At 42.3% G+C, this 19,278-nt stretch overlaps 2 protein-coding genes across 3 annotated transcripts; both read left to right on the top strand.

Moving 5' to 3' along the window:
- The first annotated feature begins 2,655 nt into the window (after positions 1 to 2,655).
- On the top strand, positions 2,656 to 8,960 carry LOC117401486 (CTD small phosphatase-like protein 2-A). The gene is made up of 11 exons (XM_034002247.3): positions 2,656 to 3,027; positions 4,001 to 4,139; positions 4,260 to 4,385; positions 5,129 to 5,246; positions 5,595 to 5,700; positions 5,804 to 5,890; positions 6,132 to 6,194; positions 6,639 to 6,718; positions 7,034 to 7,160; positions 7,528 to 7,623; positions 7,877 to 8,960. The coding sequence occupies exons 1-11, from the start codon at positions 2,881 to 2,883 to the stop codon at positions 7,940 to 7,942; spliced, it is 1,155 nt and encodes a 384-aa protein (XP_033858138.2). The 5' UTR covers positions 2,656 to 2,880; the 3' UTR covers positions 7,943 to 8,960.
- Positions 8,961 to 9,853: 893 nt separating this feature from the next.
- On the top strand, positions 9,854 to 19,123 carry LOC117401209 (transmembrane protein 79-like). 2 transcript variants are annotated; one of them, XM_059014300.1, is made up of 5 exons: positions 9,854 to 10,069; positions 13,694 to 14,012; positions 14,369 to 14,929; positions 16,692 to 16,905; positions 17,331 to 19,123. In XM_059014300.1, exons 2-5 carry the CDS (start codon positions 13,712 to 13,714, stop codon positions 17,533 to 17,535), a joined length of 1,281 nt encoding a protein of 426 aa, XP_058870283.1. In that variant the 5' UTR covers positions 9,854 to 10,069; positions 13,694 to 13,711; the 3' UTR covers positions 17,536 to 19,123. The 2 variants fall into 2 exon arrangements, with proteins under 2 accessions (XP_058870283.1, XP_058870282.1); XM_059014299.1 differs by lacking the exon at positions 9,854 to 10,069 and adding an exon at positions 10,290 to 10,483.
- Positions 19,124 to 19,278: the final 155 nt, after the last annotated feature.

The raw sequence follows: 19,278 nt of genomic DNA, 5'->3' as shown, positions 1-19,278 counted from the left end.
CATAGGATTTTAATACTTTAATGCGCGCCGTTTAAAACAAACGACTTATTATTTATTGTGCATTTGTATAAGTGTCTTCCCAATGCGTGTACAGCTGGTGAGAATGTGTATTGTGTCCCGAGGCAGCGCACGTCCCTTTCTCTAAAATGTAATATGAATATTAATTAGAGGGCTGGACTTGACTACAGATACATCTCTGTTTAGTTAACTGCTTGTCTACTTGGAGAAACGTCACTGATTTGAATCAAGAAAGGTGTTCGCGATTGTAACTTGAACTGCAGCGACTCAGGTTTTTTTTAATTCGATGTGTCCGAGTCCTACAATAGCTTCAGTTGGGTTCAGTGCCGCTTCACTTCTCCATTATCATTGTTTAATGCAACTTGTAACGTCCCTTCATAAGGTCCGGCCGTTGTCTGCCCCACGCACCGTCCACCTCTCAGCTGCCACTGCCAAGCAGGAGTAAGTATTGTATTCCTTTGATAAAGCAAGTCTGTATAAATATTCAGGCCGTGGTGTCTTTCCAATGAACGCTTTGGTTCTGTTTCACTTTTTCCAGATAACAATACATGAATGCCTGACTCATCCCAAAGCATAGTGCCTGTATTTCAATCCTAAAGGATTAGCTTAAAAAATAAACTATCTGTAAAACTCAAATGTGTGCTGCTAGAGGACAATCTGCTCTCTCATGTGCGACAGCGCCTGAAGCGTGGCTGGGCTAGCTGACTTTGAGGGACTAACTGCTTGGTTATGTATTTGAAGGGGGGGAACTGTTTAATACAGAAGACCACAGTTCCTACCAGAGCTTTGCACACGGCAGTGAATGCCTCTGAAAGGTAAAAAAAGAGTGTTTGAACACATATACTCCACAGCAGCACCATGGTACCACAGCAGTACCTGGCAGTGGGCCAGTTATTACCACTAAGGTTTTATAATGATGACATCCCAGTGGCTTTCTTTCTGTTTTGGCAGTCATGTATTATTTCCAGCATGCAGATTATTTCCACTAGGGCGGGGCACCCCTGCACAGTTTGTTTTTTTAATTACCGAATTAGAAAGTACATCAGATTCACAACAAGGGCCGCGCCTCTCCCATCACTTCCTGTTGAACTCAAAACAGCCAACGAGGAAACATCACTGAAATAATGTTCAGACACTGCAAACATGGTTGACTGATATTCTTCTAATTTAAGAAATGATGTCACGGCTTCCCCATCGCTGGCGGATGGGGGAGTCACTGGGGGCTGGGTGGTGCTGATCTCCATACAGCTGTGACTGTGATTGAAGTGTAGGGTCCACACTCCTCTGTGTGAGCATGTGATCCAAATCTCTGAGGGATGACAGAGACCAGGCTGTAGAGAACTGTGTTATTCATCTGCTCATTGCTAATGCAACATGAGGCTTGCAGTGTTAGTTTATATATATGTACTGTAAACGCTCTGCTGTGACCAGCTTCTTATAAAGACTACACAATGCCCTTTTCAAGTTAGAAAAAAACCTTTATAAAAGCTCACCACAGTAAAAGCATAGTGAAGCATACTGAAAGCATGGTAAAGCCCAGAGAGGTATAGGTTAAAGATATTAAAAAACGGGGCACAGCCTGGTTAGGGGTCTTTGCAATCTCCTGTCCTTCAGCGGCTATCGGAGACCTGCTGGTTCTCATCAGCCTGGGCACAGAGTTGAGAGAACGCAGGGGAATGTTCAGAGTGGCCTGTGTCCCACGCAAGGCTGTGGGGGAGTTCAGCATTGACACACACACACGCGCGCACACAGGCACACACACACACACACTCACTCACACACAGACGCGCGCACACACACACACACACACACACACACACACACACACTCACTCACACACACACTCTCTCACACACACACACACAGATCCAGGAAAAATTCTAATTGTGTCCTATAGCAGCATGTACCAGTACATCATTTTCCAACATTCAAAGCTACCAGTATTATGATAAGCTGGATTTACATCCACTCTGCATGTAAACTTTACCCACAGACTCACAATAACTTGGGCTAAGAATGCCCTTACCAAGTTTAATCACAATTAGATAAGCGGTTCTCAATATATAATGTGTATTATATTTATTTTCCCATTAAAATACAGTAGTCACATTGCAAAAAAACTGACTGCTATGATTCAGTGTGATTTGGTCTGACAACCAACTTGCGCCATCTGGTGAATGACCGGCGTCATTGTAACTCTGTAAATGCAGCCCTCATCAAAATGTGTAGTAACCTTTAGAAATGTGTTTTCCCAGTACGTTTCACCAGTAGGTGTTTCTAGAAAGATGGGATTTTAACAACATTGAATAGATTATGCGGGTTAAGTTACACTGTTCGAGCACTGACACCTCACCCAAAAAAGGCAGCTGACAAACATTGTGACACCACCATGAGCAGTGAGTGACTGGAGTGACACAGTGGGGTTTAGATCTCATAAGCTGCAGTACAGAACTGTGTGAATTGACGTGTACATTTTGAAGTGTAACGCTCGCAGAAGTATGAAACAATAGTGAAATAAATATTCAATCACACATACAGTACTTTCTTTAAATAATACAGTATTCCCAAAACGTGCCCAAGACGTAACGTGACGCGCCGCACAGTCCCGGAAGAACACGCCCAGCCCGTTGCTAAGTTACCTCGCTGAGTGGCACTTGGGCCCGGCAGATTTAAATCGATAAACAGGAACAGCTACTAGGCCGAGTGCGGAATTCAATTCAGAGAAACAAGCAATTCAGCGCTAACTGCCAGCGCTTGATGAAAACACAGCCACGGACAGTCTAATGACGTGAACGGGGACGACGGCACACATCCCTTTTGTTATTGTGTGCTTTCTGTTTGTTTGTTATTAAAAGTTTGGAAATGTTGCTCCGGTCTAGAAAGATCAACGCCCGACAACCAAGGCAGCCAACAAAGGCGCCGACTACACCCCGCACACCGCGTACCCCTCGCCGGGCGACCGAGAGCCTGAGCAAGACGCCCCGGTCCACGAAAAGAGGCAGGAAGGCGGTAAGTTTTTGCGGAGCCACGCCAGAGTAAAGCAGCCGGGCCTTTTTCAAAGTCAGCCGCCAGTGTTTAGTTAGTAGAGCTTCCTGGTATTCTGTGCCGAAGGCGGCAGGTCTAGATACATAATTTACTATACCGTTTCCCACAGCAGGTGAGCAGGTGTATTTGGTGGTGAGCTGCTGTTTTGGCAGAGGTGTAGTTTGGCGGGCCAAGCAAATTAAACTTTAAAGCGGCTGAGATTAGCAGGGCCGCGAGAACAATGCAGCATTCTATCAGAACCATGGATACCGTCCTCGCGCAGGTAGCAAAAACATTCAAAATAACTGAAATAAAAAATTATAACCGACAAAATAAAAATAATGATGGAGACACCCCCCGCTGAGACACCGGTATGAAACATCTTTACCGTTACTAGTGCGTTTGCTTCAGACCCCCTTAACCTTTTTTTTTTTTTTTTTTCAAAAATATAATATTAAAAAAAAAACTAATTAAATGTCAAATATTTTATTGACAAGACAGCCACCCAAAAGTGATTTTGTTAGATTATGAAACTCGATTCCTCCTCAGTACAGTACTGCGGCTATGTGATTTGTCAAATAGCTTTTCAGTGTCACGTCACCATTTGGTTGTTATTTATTGCGACCACTCTTGGATAATTGTAATATTGAGCTGATGGTAGAAAAACAGGTGAATGCAACGCTGCTCAAACATGTATGAATAAATATACCATAATGCAATTATTAATTATTTCTTCATGCCTAAATTCTGTTTATTTTTTAATAAACACATTAGTTAAAAACTCATTGGGATGTCAACATGAGCCCGCCCTCCTGTCTTAATTGATATAAGCCAGATGTTTGGTTAAGTAATTGTCAAACCAGGGTCCATTGTAAGTGAAATATTCCTGTAGTTTATTATAAAGGTTGCAGGGTTGTAAACTGTTTATCACATTAAGTTACTGATCTGCTCTTGACAGTCTAAGGATGGTGATGATGATGATCTGTCTGGCCCGGTGTGGCAGGACTGTGAAGACATCGCTCAGTCTGCCAAGAAGAGCGCCACCATGCAGACAAGGAGCCGTCTGAAAGCAGAGAAGGAGGGCGATGACAATGAAGGCACGTGAACAGTCTGTATATCCCAATGTACCAATGACATGCAATTCAATGAAATCTGTTTTGTTTGAGGTGCGGAGCGCTCATCACTAATGTAGTGCATCCTTGTGATTTTTCCTGCAGAGTTTCAAACTCCACTGCGAGGACGGCAGTTGCGGGTGAGGTTTGAGATGAATGAAGATTCCCCAAGGAACGCTGTTCGGAAAATCTACTCTCCTATCGCCCGCTTCTTAACCCTGTCACAGGGAGGTGCGTGGAATCCATCGAGCATATCCCACGGGCATTATTAGTTTCCAGGAGTTTTTTTCACCTGTTGCTCATAGAAAAAATAATTGGAAAGGCCAAAAATATAAACCACATGCTGGGATGTGTCAGAATTGTACTATAGGGGGGTGCACATGGCTCAACTGGAGAAATAAAAAGTTATTCATAATTAAAGTGGTTTGTATGTGCACCAGACCTCAGGTGAATTATAATTCTAATTACAGCAGCATTGTTTGCTGAAATTACAATTACAAGGATATTTGGTCAAATTATAATTATGCTTCAGTAATTAATTGCAGCGATTCAGCTGGTAAAGGTGTGTAGTTCATCAATGTATCGGTACGATACAATGTTAACTGGTATGCAGGTGTGCCATGGTTCAGCTACAATGGCAATGCAATTGTAATTGCAAGTCATTACAATTGTAATTGACCCCAGGTCTGATGATGCATGTTACAAGAAAGTCATGTCAGTGCCTTGCCATTTACTATGGAGGTGCTGCTTCCTGTGGGTATGCTACACTCCTTGCTTAGGTTAGTCTACCACACTGTGAACTACAGAATAGGCTCAATGTATCAAATAGTGGAATCCCAGCTAAACTCAATGACTGATTTAATTAATACATTGTCTGGTAGGTTGCTTTATTATATGTGTGTGTGTGTGTGTGAAACCTGGAGGAGGATAGAAAATGAATCATTTCTTTTCTGTTTTACCATATTTTCCTAAAGATGACAAGACACCACAGCGTCAACGGACCAAGACTCGGAACCAGAACCGGGTCGAGATGGAATCCAACTGCTTCAGCCCAGTTCTCGGGAATGAGGAGGACAATGAGGTTTTCAACCCGTGAGTAGAGCGTTTCACCCAGGCTCGGAGCAGGAATCTGGGAGGGGTGGCCATGCAGCCGCTGTTTGAAGCATACAGTTAGGTTATAGGAGATTATCAAACTGATCATCTTCTTTCCATTATAGTCCCTATTGCTGTTTAATAACCTCCTCTGCGAGACAAACCTTGTCCTGTATCATACGGTCAGTGTCCAGATAAATTCTGCTGGAAATGCAACATTTAATGTGAGTGGGGAGATTACTGTGTTAGTTTTAATTTATAATTTCTGTACAGTTGTGTGTTCTGTATGAACATCATAGCCTTTTGTGGTTTACTTAAATTATTTATATGGTTCATTGTATCCTACAGATACACCTTCATAAAAAACATCCCATCCCAAGTAGGACAGTACAAAATCCGGGATATCCCACTGAAGACAAGGAGCATCCCCGAAAGCACGCTGGTTCTGGATCTGGTGAGTTCTCTTCTATCTGCAAGTTGTATTGGGTAATGAGATATAGGCTACACAACATGTAATGCTTCCTGTCCTAAACTTTTGAATGTTTGCATCTGTGCAGGAAGAGACTTTAGTCTACAGCTCCCTGAATGTAATTGAGAATGCAGAACACACTTTTCTCACCCACTTCCAGGATCAGCAGTATAAGGTTTGTGGTGTCCCGCTCCTTTTAACTCTATAACTCCTGTTTTTTTTTTTAATTTAAAATATTAATACACTCGTGGTTGTAATTTGAATAATCTGTAATTAACAGAATGTAGTACATTGTTGTATGTACTGGATCTCTTCTATGTTTTTATACATTAAAGATTTGAATGACAAATACAGTTCTCTGAAGTGTGCTTTCTTAATTCAAGCTTGTGTTTTATTCCACTTCTCCCATTCTGTAGGTCTACTTGAATATGAGGCCCTATGTGCAAGAGTTTTTAGAAAGGATGTCCAGAGTATATGAAGTAAGTCTCTTCCCTATTCTCTGCAGTTTCGTTCTCATCTGTGTTTGGGTAAAGCGCCCAGTTTTCTGTTAAAATGCATAGTTGTACTGAAATGTATATATTTTTCTTAAGAAGAACTATATACATACGTAACATACATTTTTAGTATTAATTCCTCAAATAAATTATATATATATATATATATATATATATATATATATATATATATATATATATATATAATGTCTTTGTTCATATGAAGAGCAGTAATGAATGGGTTAGGGAAATCCAATTATTCAGTCATGCTTTTTTTTTTTTTTTTCCAGCCCAGTCCAGCCAAGGTGACTTGTGCATTGTGCACTCTTTATAATAGCTCACATTGATTTAGCACTGTTCACTCTGATTTTATCTGGTGCAGTAGCAGTTCTGTTTTTGTTCATTAACTTGATTATATTTGTTTTCCAGATATTTGTCTACACATCTGCTAAAAAGGAGTATGCGGATGAGATTTTAGACTTGGTGGACCCTCAAAAAAAGCTAGTTCGGTAAGGAGCAGGTTAAATATTGCTGCTGAGTGATAAACACACACCTTGTTGTACCGTGAAGGGTTTTTTGCTGCTTTGCAAATGATCAAAGAAAACAACTCTTCACTTCTGATTCTAGTTTTTTTGAAGACTTTTTAAATGGAAATCTTTGTTACAATCTTACAATGCATTTTAAAGAAACACTGGGCTGACTGTTTCATGGGATTTCTTTGGCGTTACTTTTTACACCCCCAGTGTAAAAAGCCTAATCCCGCATTGACTACTAGTGACCCGTGAAAACCCCCTGTGCTTATCCTGCCTCTCTCTCCCCTACAGACACCGCTTGTACCAAGAAGACTGTTTCTGTGTGCAGGGGCACTACATCAAAGACCTTGCAGTGCTGAAGCGGGACCTGGCCAAGGCTGTCATTGTGGGTAATACCCCCTACACCTTCCCTTACCAGGTACACACCCCCTCTATCTGCAACACCTTCACCAGAGCAATTTGACTTTCGTATTGATTTTTTGTTGTAAGTGAATGCCCAGGGTTTTCAAGAAGTCACTTGGGCCACACTGCAATTAAACTTGGCAAGTGGAGACAGCAAACCACAGGACATTCAAGCTGTTGGCATCTGCTGCTTTTAATATGGGAATCTTTCATCTCCAGGAAGGGTTCCAGCATTAAAGTGCAGAATGTTGCCTTTTCACAGGGGGACAACACCTCCTGACGAATCCTTTGGTTAGGAAAGCTCTTTCCACAGCAGGTGATCACAGTGGCCAAGTGTAGGTTAGATGTGTGTTACTGATGCCTGCGTTTTTGTTTTTTTCCAGCTGATGAACATGATCCCAATCCCCAGCTGGTATGGAAACAAAGCAGACCAAGAGCTACAGAAGCTGATTCCTGACTTGGAAAAGCTGTCTGAAATGGTAAGTAATCTCTGTGTGGTCGGGTTTGACTAGGGTGCCATTGTCAACGTATCATCATTATTCATTTATTTGAATTGCATTCTGATTCGTGTGTAACGGCTGAATCTGCATGTAACAAATTCTCATACGGTCTCAAACTCCTAGCTCTCAGGCCTGGGCTTTGTCTTGCACATACACCATCTGTATCCCAGCTAAACACAGCACGCTGCCTTGTTTCACAGCTTCTTCACGTGAGTGTGTGTTTCTTTTGCAGGATGATTTTCAGGTCGTGTTGAAGAGGAGAGCGGATCAGTTGCACAGACTGCTATCTGAAGATTGACGACCTCGTGAATATTAATAAAATCCTTTAGTAGCCGGCAAATATATAATTCTCCTTTTTAAATCTTAATCTGTTTTCGGGCACCTTGTCTCACATTCCCTTGACTGCTGTTGAGTTTAGGGTGGTCTCCATCAAGGTAGTTTTGAGACACCGTTTTAGATGAGCTGTAGGTTCAGATTGTTTATAATCTTCAAATAAGAATCTTGCCAACACAGGGCTTTTCTATACTTTGCAGGTTCTAGTAGTCGTCTCTTGTGTAGAACCATAATTCTGGCACACATGTAGAGGAGTTTAAATCCGTTATCCACAAAGAATTATAGCAACCCGGAATCAGATATAAATTGAGAGGCATGCTGGGGATGAAGAAAAGATAATTTAACAAAAAAAGTAGTTAGTGTAGCCTTTGGTTACTATAAAGAACAGAAAAATGCCTTTCCAGGAAAGCTGTAATATACTGTATATAATGTGTGATGTGATTTGCTTTTGTCACCTGTATGTGTCCTTTTTGTTTGTAATGCTAGAGCACAGAGTTGCATGCTTTGCATTTGTTTGCCTACAGTTTACACCTGTTGGAACACTGAGGCATCACATTCCTGTGGCTCTCACTGGGTGTCGCCCTCTGGTGGACTTGGCAGGCAGTGACTTTGCCTGCGAGAGTGCATATGTAAAGTTACAGTTTCTAAACATTTTATTATTTTATATTAACCTATCTTTTTTTTTTATTATTATTATTATTTTTTAAAAGAATATAAAAAAACCCTAATCTTTGACAGAAGTCTAGTTTTCAATGATGGTCATTTCTGAAGGCTAAGTTGTGTTTTTTTTTTGTTTTGTTTTTTCTATAGCAGTTTTAAAATGACATTGGCTAATTTAAATATGCTTTCTAATATATTCCACACATTGTTTTTTTGTTTCTCTGTCAATTTTGGTTTTGATTTAAATTGTTTTCCCTCCAACATGTGCTCGACACAACTCCTGAATTTGTTTTTTATCCTGATAAATAAAATAATTATTACTACTTCTTGAAGCTCTGTGTACTTATTGCCCATTGCTAGTACACCACTGAAACATTCCTTATAACCATCTTGACAGATTATTCCATTGACACTAATTGATTTAATGGAGTCCTTGCACATTGGATTAAACTGTCTGAATAATTTTAGGCAAATTAACTTTTAGTTTCTCCAAACCACTTTTAAAAATTAAGGTTAGAAAATGAAGAATGGGTCAGAGTCAGTCTTTTCATAGCTAAAGGAATTGTACCATTTGTATAAAGGTGTTCATTGGTAGGTATGCAGTAAGGTGTGCTGGCTGGGCTGTTTCTTTGTATACTCATTTAAAGGTGTGTGGGGTCTGGTTTGAAAATCGCTCCGTTTGAATTATGTCTTACTGTTTTCGTCATCCTAGCAGTAACTTCATATTCTATACACTATAACTGTTATTGAGAGTGTGGATAGTAGTGCTGTTTTATTGAAGCTCACACATTTTAATCCAATTCCCTGATCTATATTTTCCCTTCTGTGTTATGCACATCCTTATAATCCCATACCAACATTTCCCAAAGTCCTGGTGTAACCCTATCCCCCTGATGCTTCTGCCACATGCAGCTCTAAAACAAAGGCAGCCATTGTGTGTGCAAGCCTCAGACAAGCCAGCCAGCCACCAAGGGGTCTGGGCAGCTTTAAAACTAATTATTTGGCGAGGAAGGAGCTGGGATGTTGGAGACCCGCAGAAATAGTAACTTCTTGGCTGGCTGTGAATGGCAGAGAGTTTCTAGGAAGGTTAGGCATTTGCTTCAGTGCAAAACTGAACATGTAACTTAATGTGGGAGTGTCTGGTACACACGCCCTGGTAGTTTTCACTTTGTCATGCTACAAGGTGTAATCATGCACACATTACATCTAAGGGCAGCCACATTGACTGAGAATCCGTATCCTAATGTTTAGCCATCACTTACCAATGCTATGGCTCGATGACCTGTGGTGGGAATCCATTGCAGTACCATAGTATCATATCCGTACCAGAGTTTGTTTCTGTATCAGGACCACCGTGCAGTATATTCGGTACAAATCCATAGTTGCCATTTCATGATCTGTTCAGCGTATACAGCACAATACACCCTGGAAGGTATGATTACTTTAAAATAACTTGTATTAAACTAGTGGGGATTATTAGTAGCATCATTATTGTTGTTGTTGTTATAATCTGCTGTCTGTAATGTAATCTGCAATGTACCTTCACTTCTGAGACACGGGCGACCTGAAATCTGAACGCTGTGCTGAACGACAATGAGTGAAAGCAACAGTCAGTCCAAACGCGCTGGTATTTTCTCAAGAGCCGGAGAGCCGATTGGTCTATGGGTTTGTACCGCATTGAAAACCAAAAAAAGGTAGGCGGCGGTAGAGTAGTATTTGAAACTTGAATCAGATTTTTGGAGTCATTCATAGACAAAGGCGTGGAGAAAAGTTAGAAATCACACAACAAAAAATATATATAACCGAATCGGGGGGTACACGTATGTTTTGTGAATTACCGAACAAGGTAAGTGATAGATTTTAAAATATATATGTGAAAAATGCTAGCCTAATGCATCTTTATTCCAGTTCTCATGTTGAATATGTATTTTGTTTATTAGAATAGCAAAACTAAAAATAAACTTCTTACAGCCTGTAACAGTAGAACATTGTTCAGATAACTCGACTAAAAGAAAGCCTGTAACATCGCAGTGTACTTAGACAACGGAAACCGTTAGAATCAGATTTCATTTGTGAAAATGATGGTTTAACAGTTTTTTCTTACCAATGTTAAACATTTCTTACTAGAATAGGCTTGTGCGCTGTAGCGAGTGCCGCCAGACGCCTGTGCGGCACTATGTATTTTTATTGTACTTTTTACCTCACAATAGTATTTAGCATGCATACTGCTGTGTAACTAGTTACATATTGAAACGTTTAGGCGTGTTGTACTGTAAACTGTGAATACAGTGTATTTATTCAAAAGGAACGTATATGCACGGGGCACGGTGTGGTTTATACGGATTCTGTTCTATAGCAGAACCATAGCCATGTGGGTTATTTACCCTGAGGGCTTTACTTGGGACCCGTGTTTGGATTTATAAAGAATATTTCTCTGAAAAGCAGAGGTTAGGTCCGCTATCTAATGAAAGCACACCTTTAACTCAAAACGCCGTGCTTTATTTCTATGAAATACAGCGATTTGTTTTAGGACAGAGCCTCAGAGTTCATGTAATTGCACCCTAACTTCTGTTTTTCCCGACGCGCTTGGATACATCGCCTGGCTCGGGTTTCTCCTCGCCCTCTTGCAGTCAGCTCGGATAATAACATCCCGTCCTGCCGAGACTGGGGCAGAAGCCAAACTCAATTCCCAGATGTGCGAGAAAGCCCTCCTCCACCCACAAGGGGCTGAAAAGAAAAACACCTGCCATCTGTAACACACACTTTTGTGTCAAACTTCATGCCTGATGAATTTGTTATTATTATTATTATTATTATTATTATTATTATTATTATTATTATTATTATTATTATTATTTATTTATTTCTTAGCAGACGCCCTTATCCAGGGCGACTTACAATCGTAAGCAAAAACATTTCAAGCGTTACAATACAAGTAATACAATAAGAGCAAGAAATACAATAACTTTTGTTCAAGTAAAGTACAAGTTTGACAAACCACAATTCAATAATACAGCAGGTAATAGTGATAGTTACATCAGGATATGATTAAATAGTGATAGTTACATCAGGATGTGATTAAATACAAAGTACTACAGGTTAAAAACTTGGCAGATTACAGTATTCTGAAGTACAGGATTAAATGCAGTAAAATAGGGGCTGATAAGAGCAAAATAAAGCACATTTACATGAAGGGTGATAGTGTCCCAGGATACAAACAGAAGAGTTCTACAGGTGCTGTTTGAAGAGGTGAGTCTTAAGGAGGCGCCGGAATGTGGTCAGGGACTGGGCAGTCCTGACATCTGTAGGAAGGTCATTCCACCACTGCGGAGCAAGGGTGGAGAAGGAGCGGGCTTTGGAGGCAGGGGAGCGTAGCGGTGGTAGAGCTAGTCTTCTAGTGCAGGCGGAGCGGAGAGGTCGAGTGGGGGTGTAGGGAGAGATGAGGGTCTGGAGGTAGCTGGGTGCAGACTGGTCAAGGCATCTGTAGGCTAGTACAAGAGTCTTGAACTGGATGCGAGCGGTGATCGGGAGCCAGTGGAGCGAGCGGAGTAGTGGAGTAGCGTGGGCGAAGCGAGGCAGAGAGAACACTAGGCGGGCAGCAGAGTTCTGGATGAGCTGGAGCGGACGGGTGGCGGACGCAGGGAGGCCAGCCAGGAGGGAGTTGCAGTTATTCAAACGGCATTCCTCCCTTGTGAGGTGGAATATATAAAAGCTGCATCTCCCTGTTGCAGGGCAGTTTCAGTTATGATGGGCAGGACAGCAGAAGTGACGAGTCACTTCTGCTGTCCTGCCCATCATAACTGAAACTGCCCTGCAACAGAAGTGACTCTGATAGAGGGTGATTGTACTGTGGGTGCTCGGTTGGCAGGTGCTTCATTATCAACGGGGTTTGGACCATGAGGATCATTTTACTCATGGTTTATAATTCTTACGTATTAACTAGAAAGTATAAAGTACAGTGCTCCATGTATATTTCTCGATTTAATAATTAACACAATTGGTTCATTTGTAACAAGGTCGTTTTGACAATAATTGTGCAATTAGTATATTTTACTACAAGGTCCCTTTCAATATGTCATGTTTTTGATATGTGAGGCAGATAAAGAGAGTGAACTCCATGCTGCTGATAAAGGCAGATAGTTGTTAATTCTAATGTTATCAAGCCTAGAATTGGTTATTTTATAGAAATATCCAGCAAATGATACCAGCTAACAGTAAAACAAACTGTATAATCTAGTAACCTAAAAATGACATGTGTGTTATAAAGAAGCCTGCCAGTTATACTGACCAAATTCTCTTCAGAAGAGGCGTTTGCAGTGAAGATAGAGGAGCTGGCAGTGGGCAGGTTCCAGGGGTCTCAGCGGCTCCCCCGCCCTCCTGTTCCCCTATGTGTTGGGACGAGGTTCTGTAACCCACATGTCTGCAGAGGTGTGAAATTCCATCGGTGTGTTTAACATTCAGGACTGCCCCCAGTGGAACAATGTGCTGTGAGACTGCAGGACCAGCTGCACAGCACTTCAGTCTGCTGAACTAGAACCCCAGGGAAGCGGTACAATACATTATTCATCTGACAGGCTTTCATAACACAACTACAGAACATTCACTGCAGTTAAAGAGACGAGGTGATGGTCTCAATCTGTATTTGCTTGTCCAATAATATCGTAATATTCAGTATACCGGTCATACCCTACTGGACATAGCGCTGGGACCAACATGTTTTTTTATGTTTGAATATTCTTTCAGAATTGACATCCAGTATTATGTAGAATTAGCTGGAAAACAAGAAGATTATTCATACCATATAACAGTAAAAAAAAATCTCTCAGGAGTACGACAAACCTGGGGGCACTCGATAGAATCCCCTATTAAAGAAAGGCAGTTCACCCCTCTTCTGTACAGTAGAACATGTGTTCTGTAGCTCCGAAGTCAGTATTGCATTTCCCTTGCTTGTTTTTGATACAGCCATTAATCCATTCTGTTGTATGAATACAGACCTGGTTCGTTTTGCCTCCGAGCAGTGTGTATTTTTCGATTGCTTTTTGTTTGTTCCCTCCAGCCCTCTACCCCTGAAACCATGACATCAGCAGCCCACTTGCCCGCCAGCCGTCAGGAGTTGAAGGAGTTTGACAGCGTCAAGGAGTCCATCAGTGACATCATCAACCAGCTGCAGGACATCGACCCTGCCCGCCTGTCCTTCTCGCCCTTTCTGGACCTGGACACCCAGATCTCACTGGCACCCGTCTCCGACAGCCCCGAGTCCTCCGTGGAGGAGCTCAACTCCCTGTCCTGCTCCTCACTGGGGTCCCGCACCTCCCTGGAGCCACCACCAGGGGGAGCGAGAGAGGAGGGGCCCGGAACAGAGTGCACGCTGGGAAGTGAGTGTTCTTATTCTTCTCAAAAACATTAAAATCACATTATTGTTTTTCTAAAAAAAAAAAAAAAGACCATTTAAAATTCTTAAACTATTGAGCGACAACTCAAAGAGCAGCTTGGTAACTATCTGAAATATCCCCATTCTCATGTATTCCTCTCCTTATTTAGAATCAGTTTGTAGATCATTTTTCAGCAGCTGGTACACCAGAGTGTAACCCATTACCCTGTCCCTCTGAAACGCTCGCCACACGTTTGTTCTGTGTTTTATTTCGTACTGATTTCTTACACTGACTGTAACTCTCCCCCTTTCAACACAATAAAAACATTTTTTTATTTTTTTTATTTGGCTTGACCCAAGGGAGACATTCAAATTCAAATCAAAGTGAGTGCTCTGAAACATCTGTGGCAGAAGAGGAGGGGCTTGTGGTCGTCACAGTAACGAGCGAAACATCCTTCCTGGATGCTGTCAAGACAGATGGCCACAGAGATGGGTCTGTCCCTCAGTCCCAGGGGGGAATTCCGAATGGGACAGAAGAAAATCACCCACAGGTGCTGAATCGGTTTGAACTGACCAATCAGGAAGCTACGAGGGACGAAGAACAGCCATTCCTGGGCCCGCCCCCTCACGCCGAGACCATAGAGCTTGTTTCCCATGGTTCCCAGGGGCAGCCTGAAGATCGGCCCTCCCTCGTGACTCCGGAGGCCTCAGACAGGGGGCACTGTTTGTGCTGTGGGTGTTGCCGGAGTGCCCGGCTCAGAGCGGTCTCCTCAGTCTTTGCTTCGCTGCTGCTCCTGCCCGCCGTGCTCTACGGACTGTACTTCTACCTGCCCTTTGACCCCCCGCTCTGCCCAGACCTGACCAGCCGAATCACGTTCACCATTCGCTGCTGCGTGGCTTCAGCGGTCCCCATCATCCTGGGTAAGTTAAGATGCCTTTCCATCTGGGACTGAAATCAGACTTGATCCTTTCCATCAGCAGCAGATCGAGATCAAATCCATTTCAATTAGGAGCCCCAGTTAGGATTGCAGGCTGGCTGAACTCCATCTCTCCACACTGATGGGGGAGTTATCTAATGAGGGGAGCAGGTTTTAAATCTCAGAGTGCAGAAAACAAATAGGCAGAATATAAGGGCTGTGGATATATTAGAATGTCAGGGAAATGTTGGAAGTCGGTTAATTAATTTAAACATAGCAATCATAAAATTCAGACAGGGGATCTTAGACTTTTGTGTGATGAATTGTATATTGTAAATGGGACCGGCTGCAGCCCCAGTTTGATACTGGGAACGAGATGAGATTGCGTTTTACAGACTGGTTTCAAGGTGCAGATGGAAATGAAAAGTTTATTTATAACAGTATTATCAATAATAATAATAATAATAATAATAATAATAATAATAATATAGGTGGTATTAAGGTACTGTGTAGGCAGGAATGCTTTTGGAGTCAAATGTAATTGAGGCCAGTAACCTTTGAAAACTGGCTTGACCAACAAAAACAATCTGAGCTCTTTGTAAAAAGAAAACCTCTCCCCTACGCTTTTAATTTAAAACAGAGGTGGGGGAGGGTCTGTTTTGGGGCACGGAGGAACCTTGTTAATTAACGTGGGGTGCAGAACGTGCGCCGCGGAGGAGTCGCTCGACAGCTGGAATTCGACATCTCCGGGCCTGTCAGAGAGGGGGGCTGTACCCAGGGGACTGGCCTGGGCCCCTGCTGATACAGAACTACACTGTGCTCGACAGCAGCGTGGCTGAGAGGCAAGGAGGGTAAAACAATCACACATCCAGTAATCCAAACCAAGTTTTATACTTGTAAATGAATTCTTTTGCATGAGTGAAATAAACCTGTAAACAATGTCCTGAAATATTAACCTTAGCGTTAAACATGTTTAAAAGTTTATTGGGAAAAGCCACCCGAAGATGCTTTGTGTATCTGTGTAAAAGACTGTATTATATGTATATATATAAAGCAGAAGAACAGTAATTGATAATATTTTCATTTGCAGTCCAGTGTTAGAACACAGATGGAAGTGAATTAAGGCGTTGTTTGCATTGAGGGCCCGGTTGTCTGTTGATTCACCGCTGTCTTTATCTGGTGTTTCCTCTCTTTAAATCGCTCCCCTCTGGCATGCGGCACAAGGTTTTATCTGGAGTTTCAAAAGGAAGTTCATTTCCTGCCTCCTGTGTTGTAAGTCAAGGCGATGGAATCAAAGGGGCAAGGCCAAAGTCATTGCCCCTTGTTGCTTAGCAACCAGGTTCAAAGTAATTAGTTACTTCCCCAAGAAAAGTTTGAGGCCCCCAGAGGCAGCTTATGCATTTTACTAGCAGGCTGCCTGAAGAGTTTACATATTGAAGTGCGGATCAGAGCCTAGAGGACATGGAAAGGCTTCCAGAAGATCCCTTTCCCTGGTAAATTCAGAGTCCATAACAAACGTTTTGACTAGAAGTCTTCTTCAATGTCTTTTTGCCATTGAATTTATCAGGGCTCATTCTACAATGCTCTGTCTGCATGGTGAGCATGATCAGTGTTTTACACAGACTATGTTTTGGGCATATAAGAAGTCAAGTTTGGCTCATGCACGCTTCAAGGTGATGGTTGGTTCATCCCCGCTGCAGCTGGGCTGTGATTGGCAGGTTTATTGCAGGATACACCCACTCCCAGTCTGTCCGCTCCCCTGACAGGTGTGCTGACAGCCGCTGTGTCCAGACTCTGCTCCCCTGCTCTCCACCCCCTGGAGGCGTGTCCACGAGGCCCCGCCCTCCAGCAGCGATTCGTCTCCACCTCCGTGGAGCAGCTCCTCCTCTACGCCCTCAACCTGGTTGTTATGGCGACTTTCCTGGAGCAGGAGCAGCTGAGGGCCGTGCCCACTCTGGCAGGCGTGTTCGGAGCTGGGAGGTGAGTTCTGCGGAGGGTAAAGAGTTTCAAAAGTCCTTTTATTTGATTACCCCTTTTCCTTTTCAGGATGGTTACAATCATCCTGAGGGATTCTGAGCGCTGTTGCGCCAGTACTGAATTCAAATCATTTTTTTGTATCAATACTTCCTGATTTCATAGAATCCACATGACACTGTTACTACAGACCAGCAGAGTTGAAAGGTCATTGAATCATGTGTAATACAATGACATTTGAAGCTATTTCACAAACTAAACTACACAGCTAGATCCACATGAAAATTGATAAAAACAGTTTGCCCAGCCAGATGTTAAGGTGGTGTGTAACGTCACTGAACTGTAAAGCAGTGTAAAGCAGGTGTGTGTAAAGCAGGTGTGTGTAAAGCAGGTGTGTGTAAAGCAGGTGTGTGTCTGCTCTCTCTCCCCAGGCTGCTGTACTGGCTCTCTCTCCATCTCTGCAGCTCCCTGCGGGGCTTCAGCTCAGGGCTCACCTTCTTCCCCCTCTTGGCGATGGCTGCCTTCAACCTGTTCTGTCTCTTTGAGTTGGGGCTCAGTCACCTCTTCCCTGTCCCCCAGGGAGAAGCCTCCTCACACACCACACCAGCACCCGGCCTTGCAATACTAGGCGGCTGACACTAGAGGGTGCCCTTGGCCTGCGTCTCCAGACTGCTGAAGTACCAAACAAAATGTACTGCTTGGAAGTCAATTCTGTCACAGCTGTTAGTTATTTACATATAGAATAATAGACAGGCTGCAGTGAATTATAAGGTTATAATTGCATCAAAGGGTTCTGGTGACATCATAAACCAGGAGAGCACAGCCGGTTGTTCATGATGAATTCACCAGAACCCCAAGATGCAATTATGACCTCACTGCAGCCCCACTTGTTATTTTTCTTATACTATCGATCCCACGACTTTCAAGGTTGACATCAAAGGCACGTTTCTTTGTTGTGCTTTTGTTTTCTTGGTCTCCGATGAATGAGTCTCTGGCTTCTAGTGTGGAAATTTCAAAATAGGACAGTTTAAAAGATATACAGAGAAGTCATAAATTGTCGTCACATTGCTTAATTATGATTTTTTGACGTATGGGCTGAGATGCGATTATAATATCTAATGTGCTGCCCCTATCGTTCACTGTGTATGTTTATAAAATGTTGTTTTATAAAATGCTTCTTTCAGGTTTGTATTTCAAAGAGGATTGCTAATTGAAACCACAGTAAGAGCAGATATATGTGTAGTGTAATGTCAGATGTTTTGTTGTTTGAGAAAAAATATATATTTCTGCTCTCAATCAAGCCATGTTGAGAATTATAAATGATATAAAAAGGCCAACAAGATGCTCGGATATATTGTGAGAAGTGTTGAATTTAAATCAAGGAAAGTAATGTTAAAACTTTACAATGCATTAGTAAGACCTCACCTAGAATATTGTGTTCAGTTCTGGTCACCTCGTTACAAAAAGGATATTGCTGCTCTAGAAAGAGTGCAAAGAAGAGCAACCAGAATTATCCCGGGTTTAAAAGGCATGTCGTATGCAGACAGGCTAAAATAATTGAATCTATTCAGTCTTGAACAAAGAAGACTACGCGGCGATCTGATTCAAACATTCAAAATCCTAAAAGGTATAGACAATGTCGACCCAGGGGACTTTTTTGACCTGAAAAAAGAAACAAGGACCAGGGGTCACAAATGGAGATTAGATAAAGGGGCATTCAGAACAGAAAATAGGAGGCACTTTTTTACACAGAGAATTGTGAGGGTCTGGAACCAACTCCCCAGTAATGTTGAAGCTGACACCCTGGGATCCTTCAAGAAGCTGCTTGATGGGATTCTGGGATCAATAAGCTACTAACAACCAAACGAGCAAGATTGGCCTCCTCTCGTTTGTAAACTTTCTTATGTTCTTATAATTATCTGCTAATGGGAGCTGAATTAGAATACAGCTGGTTTGTCGAAACATAGCACTGTGGTACCATTATAGCAACGGTTCATCCACTGCAGCTGCTCAGGAGCTATCCTTGCACCTTAGCACAGAACCATTGTAGTGGCAATGCTATTGAAGACCACAGCAGGGGTCCACTAGAGTTGTAAGGAGCAATCAGACGAGACACAAAGCATCATTCAACAAAAAACACTTTATTAAGAGACCAAATTAAAAGCAATTGAATATAGTACAGTGCAGTCGCAATACACTGTAAATCCATTGCGTGCCCCTGGGAGGCTGCTAAACTAACCGTGTTTGACTTTGCTACACCTGCAGTGCCTTCGTTGTCATGCTGTAGTTTTGCTAAGTCCTGTCCTCCTTTCTTTTCAGGAATCATTTACCCAGTTAAAGTATTTCAATATATAAATACATTTTAAAAATTGCTGCAAA

This window comes from Acipenser ruthenus, chromosome 47 (genome assembly GCF_902713425.1).
Source record: "Acipenser ruthenus chromosome 47, fAciRut3.2 maternal haplotype, whole genome shotgun sequence".
NCBI lineage: Eukaryota > Metazoa > Chordata > Actinopteri > Acipenseriformes > Acipenseridae > Acipenser > Acipenser ruthenus.
Note: the sequence above shows the minus strand (reverse complement) of the source record. Positions and strands in the feature narration are given on the sequence as shown.